Raw genomic sequence first — 6000 nt, 5'->3', positions numbered from 1 at the left:
TGCGCGGGTAGCGGCGACGTGCGTGGGGCGGCTTCGCGCAGGGGCCGCCGAGCCGGGCCGGGCCGGGCCGGGCGGTGAGTGTCGGGCGCTCGGCGGGGCGGAGAGGTGAGGTGAGGATGCGGCGGCGGGTAAACCCCGCCACAGCACCTTCCTCCGGCTTATCCCGTTTTGGGATGGGGGAGGACAGCGGCAGCCTCGGGCGGCTTCACCCTCGTGGTAACGCGCGGAACGGGGGCCGTGGCTCCTGCGGTGGGGCGGTGCTGGGCTGGTTCTCTGCAGCCCGATCGGCGGCCGCGGGGGCTTCAACTCCGGCCGCCCTGGGCGCTGGGGGACGCCGGGCACTGTCAGGGGCGGGCGAGCTGGGCGTCTCCAGCAGGGAACAAGTTGGAAGCTGCCGAAGCAGGGTCCGTGCGGCCGAGGGAACCCACTCTCCTCGAGAGGTCTGGGGCGCCGGGGTAGAAAGTACTCTCGGTGTTTTGAAATAGACGTCTCAAAACAAGTATTCATCGTACCGGCATGTAAAAAGGGCTAATGTATTAAAATGCAAATATGCATGTGTACTCGGCGATGCTGTTGCGTGTTTCCTGTTTACCATGTTAATTAGAAGTTGTAAGGCAGAACTTCGCCAAGAGTAATCCAGGGCAATGTTTGACCCAGTAATGCTCACTGAGTGTTGCAGTGGCTTTTATATAGTTCTGGGTTTTTTACCCCAAAACACAACTCAGATATTTATTGAACTTCATTTGTGAGAAATGTATAAATTGTAAGACAACTTACACCTTTGAAACTATTCTCTACCAGCACAAGTGTGAAAACTGACTCAGCCAGTATGGAGAGAAAGTTAAACTCCCCACTCTTGTTTTTGTAAGGAAAATTTTGACCATGAAGTTTGACCCCAGTCTTGCAGGTATCAGGATGCTTTTCTGTAACATTTGAGTGACGTTAACTAATTGTGCAAAATACTGAGATTTGGGATCTATAAAGCTGCCATTATAAGGCAAGATGAGCACATTTGTAAACAAATGCAGGCAAAAACATACAGAAGCATTGTGGAGTCCTAATTGTTTTTCAAGGATTTTGTTGTTCTTGTTCTTTTTTTGAGAGTTAGTATTGTTCAGTAAACTGTTTTGTTTCTATTCACTGTGTCTTTTTAATTTAGAGGTAGTCCTAGAACAAATAAATGTATTATAAAAACAATTTTGACATTAACCAAATGTTTGTTTGTTTATTTTTGTAGTCCACCTCACACCTTCCAGATTCTCCAAGAGAAGAAAATAAAAAGAAACCAGTTTTGGAAAGACTTGGAAATTTGTTTGGTACAGGGAAGAGGAAAAATGTCAAAAGTTCATTAGAACACACTTCACGTCACAAGGGTGAGAGGTCAGGTTCTCCTCACGGGGCGCAGGCAGTGTACTGTAGGCACTTCAGAGAAGGACACGAAGCTCCTCAAGCAGAGAAACAAGTGAGAAACGTAAGTGCCCTTCCTGAGGCACAGGAATATAATTTCAGTGGGGAAGTAAGACCGCTGTATCACGATACAGTGTCGGAATGGAGCAGTAGGGGAGTCTCTTCTGACAGCGAGTGGTCAGCAGATTGGAGCGGCAGCAGTGAAACCATTAAAAACTCTTTCTGTGAGAGCAGCCTGAATGTGGAAACACTGGGGTTGGAGAAGGAATGCGTCACAGATATCAATAATTCCACAACTCCAGATTTCATACAGAGCTTGAGAAATCTGTCTAGTGAAGACTTAGAAAAGAGTATCTTAAGTCACAAGCAGCTTGTGAACACGTGGGTGTCTGAGGAGCCTGGGCATGCAAAACCAAAGGATTTGCCATACGAGTTGGAATCTGCAGCGAGTGAACACGCATATTCTGCTAGAGTGCTAACTGTTGATATCTATCTAAGAAAAACAGACGAACTCCTTAATGAACCCGTGACTCTTATATCAGAAGAAAATAGTAGTGATTTGGACACAATGGATAAAAAATCTGCTAGTAAAAGATCTGGAAAACGGAGAAAGTCTCAGTCGTCTAGTGATATTCCAAATGGAGAGAGAAACCAAACTGAGAATACTGCAAGAGAAGAATCTGGTTTTGAGGATGATGCCCATTCTGAGGTGTTTTCAGACAAGATAATAAACTCTGAACGAAAAGTGAGGTCTCTTCAACAGACTCCTGAAAGAAATTCCTCTTCCTCAGGTAATAATCAGGACCTAAAAGTTGGATCTGCTCAGAAAGGGGCATCTAAAGCTGAAGCTGACAAGAGCAAGCAGCAGATCTCAAGCACAAGCTCTACAAGGAGAAGATCATATAAAAAGAATCAGTCGGATACTGTACCCATTTCCCCTACTGGCTTGAAGGGTCAGGTGAAAGATTACTCTTCAAAAAGGCAACCTTTAGCATCGCCAGAGACTAACCCAGTGACAAAAAGAACTTCAGTGGAAAAGGGAGCTATACCTGTGGCTTTTGGGGAAGACAGTTTGGAGTCTCCCAAAGCTTCTTTGGCTGCTAAGACAGAAGACTTGGTGTTTGCTGAAGGCAGAAATGATACCAAGGCAGTAAAGAATGGTAGTGGTCCAGATGGAAGAGCTTTCTTGCATACTGATGGGATTAAAAATGGAGACCTGTGTCTGTCAGCTGAGAGACAGACAAATTCTGATTTAGACACCTCAAAGCTGAAGAGTTTGGATGCTTCCAGAACAGTCATGACAAAGATTAGCCTGTAAGTAACAAACTCGTTTACCTTGTCCTTGTAGCTGTAATTTTGCTTGTATCTGTGTTTATGGAAACACTGGCTGTGTATCTGTTATCTGTCTAAATTGTTTTCAGTTAAGAACTGCCTTTAAAAAAAATAAGTTACAATAACTAAAGCTACCACTTAACAAGCACTGTGGTCAACATGTATTAGAAAAATAATTAATTTTTTCATTTTTTAAATTGATAGGGAATGTCTTTGTCAATTCCACTATATGGAATAATTTAACATATATAAAAACTGCTCAGTCATCATCGTTGTGGATCAGATTAATTCATCTGTCATTGACCTTAATTAATTTTTCTCTCTGTAACCAAATCAGAATGTGGTTGTAGATTTTGTATGCTAAAATCTTTTGAATAAGAAATGTATTCAAATTTTCTATGAAAAAGCCTAAGTTTTACTATTATTTTATGAAGAAATGTAAGGTGCAATATAGAACTTGATTGTTCAAATGATGTGATAGATCACACTCCAAAGATTTGAATACCTACAGTTGCTTCCTTAAGTATGTGCAGGGCGAATCACTTAAATTTTGATGCATATGAATAACATCAGATATTTGCTGAATATTAGTTTTCAGTTTTTGATTTTACAGTTGAAGAAACTGTCTCTGTCAAACAGGTGGCCAGAGCTTTCCTTAGGATTATAAAGAAGCAGCAGTATTCATGAAGTTCACTGTTACCACTAGTATGAGCCAGTGATTGATTACTTGGATACTGTTGCATTCTCATCCACAGGCAATGATTTGTTTGCATTATTAATTTCTGTTGTTTGGTTGCCATGGCTGTGTGCTGTTGCACTCCTCGTTCTGGCATGTTCATTTGTAGGTGTGGGGGCACACTGAATCCTGTAGGCCCACCCAAGGTACATTGAGAGTTGATAATTGTCCTTGTGTTAGAGGGATGTGGAGGTTCAGTGTGATGGTTTAAGAGACACGTCTGTTTGCAATTATGCTTCCCACATCTGAGAAGCACAGGAGCCATTTCCTTTGCACAATTTGTAGTACTTACATCTGAGTGGTTAATTTGTAACTTAAGAAAGGCGAGCACTGAAAGTTAAACTGTGGCATTTCTGTACTGGGTGATGCTTTGCCATCTGGCCATATAGATCACAAATCTTAAACTCTTGAGTTTGTATCTTCACAGCTTCAAAGCAAAATTAGCTTTCGAACTGTTTTTTTCTCTGTGTCACTGTCATTAGTGATGATGAAGTTATAAACACCTGCATAGCTGGATTTCATTTTTTTTCTGTGTATCTCCTGGGCTTGCTCTACAGTGAATTATCTTTTACTGTACTCATAAAGTAACAGATGAGTGTCCTGTCTGAAAGAACAAATTTTAACAAATAAACAGCCTGCTCTATTTCATCCCTTTTCGTGGGGTGTGTGATGCTGTGTCTTGGCTTTATCTGCTGCTATAGGAACTTTAGCCCTGGGTGGGGACTGCAAGGTTTCTGATGCATCTGATAGCTGTCATTGCACAGCACCACACCATTTCTTTAGCCAGAGTTACATGTTCAGGTGATCTGGTATAATTTATAGTCATTCATTAGAACATATGAACTATAAACCTGGATGGGGATTAAGGTGCTGTGAAATGGGAAAGGAAAAGATGGTGCCATTACTAGAAGACTGTGTGTTTTATTCTCTAGCTATCACTGTGAACAGATAAATTTTTAATTTTCAAAGGTTAAAAAGTTATTTTTAGATCATTCATATTAATTCCTTTCTGGTTGAAAAATACCCATTTTCTTAGGGATTCCTTGGCCCATTGTAAAATGGATTTTATATAATACAAGTAGTTCTCCCTTAAAATTGCATGATATCTCTTACTAATGACATTGTGCCAATTCTGGGAATCAGGTTTCTTTGGAAACAATTTCAAAACAGGTGAGTTTCTCCAGTCACCTCCAGAAATGCAGATTTCCTGTAAATAAAGATAGCATTTTCTCTCTTTTCTCCATTTATGTCTGTGTACCGGATAACTTGGAAGTCACAGGATACTTTGCTTTTAGCTTTTGAAAGGGAAATCTATCAGATTTGAGACTAAAATGAGGTTGATGGTAAATCTTAATTGGCAAATAAAACCTCAGGCAGTAGTCACTTTGATGTTCTTAGCGGAAAACTTGGCTTCAGTTGTCATACTTTGTGTTCAGACATGGTTTTGTAGTTGCCTTTACATTTAACCCCACTTGTTAAATTATTCTTCTCTTTTCACATGCCATTTTTCTTTGCTCACCTCAATTTGATATTTTGGCATCAGTGGTTTTTTGGCACCACTTGCAAGCTTGATGTGTGACTCACCCTCCATTTTTGACTGCTGGGAGAGGTTTAACTGCTTGCTTCCACAGCTCAGCTGCAAGGTGTAGCCAAAGAGAAGGATATTGGTATTTCTCTTGTGCCTACTTGTTTCTGGCATTGCAGATCAGGAATGGGTAGTGAGAATCAGCCACACTGGACTGCTTGTAAGAAAGCTTTTGTGCCATTAAGTCTTTTCCCCATACAAGATGAGAGGCTTAAAGGATACTCAAACAACATTTCCTTTTAAACAAGCTTGGAGACCCAGTTCTTGCAATAAAGTCCATCTTTTGGCTGTATTTAAAACCAGTACTTTGTAGTGTGGAAAAAGGTGTAGTGAAAAGATTAGAAGAGGCCAGCTGTCGTGAGTGGAGCTGCAGGGCTGAGCTTTCTCATGCTCTTTGGTCTCAGCTCTTTGGCTGCTGCTGCTGCTGTGCAGAAGTACTGCAGAATACAAAATACAAAGTGTTGAAGTGGTTGTTTCTGCATAAATTTGCAAAGCTTGAAACTATACCTTTGAGGGGTGAGCTCTTCATTTAAAAGAGGTTTTAGGTGTGGCTGATAAGCATCACTGTTAGCCATTAAACTTGCTTGTGTCAGGGCATACAGAGAGACACAGATTTTATGGGGAAGAGACATGTTATGTTGAAATAAATGCATGTAGTAGTGCAAGTGACAGGTCACGCTGTTGAATTTTAGCTCTTCCTCCCCTTCCAACTCTCTTCTGGCATAAGACAGATGTTCCCAAATTGGAATGAGTCTAGCAGTGAGCCATTAAAGAAGGTGACAGCTCTGGAGCGAATCATGTATGAGGAGAAGCTGAAGCAGCTTGGTTTCTTCAGCTGAGAGAAGAGAAGGATACAGACAGACCTCAGTCATCTCTCACTACCTATAGAGAAGGGAGAGCCAGATTTGCCCTTGAGCTGTGAAGGGACAACAGCCGCAAC

At 41.8% G+C, this 6000-nt stretch overlaps 1 protein-coding gene across 1 annotated transcript in view; it reads left to right on the top strand.

Annotated features, from left to right (window-relative positions):
- CRYBG1 (crystallin beta-gamma domain containing 1) overlaps nucleotides 1-6000 on the top strand; it is a 46642-nt gene that overhangs the window by 5148 nt on the left and 35494 nt on the right. The window contains exon 2 of the mRNA XM_039726930.1: nucleotides 1238-2721. Coding sequence (XP_039582864.1) covers nucleotides 1238-2721 — 1484 coding nt within the window. The remainder of the gene's footprint in view (nucleotides 1-1237; nucleotides 2722-6000) is intronic.

This window comes from Passer montanus, unplaced genomic scaffold, assembly GCF_014805655.1.
Source record: "Passer montanus isolate IOZ18808 unplaced genomic scaffold, ASM1480565v1 scaffold11, whole genome shotgun sequence".
Classification (NCBI taxonomy): domain Eukaryota; kingdom Metazoa; phylum Chordata; class Aves; order Passeriformes; family Passeridae; genus Passer; species Passer montanus.
Note: the sequence above shows the minus strand (reverse complement) of the source record. Positions and strands in the feature narration are given on the sequence as shown.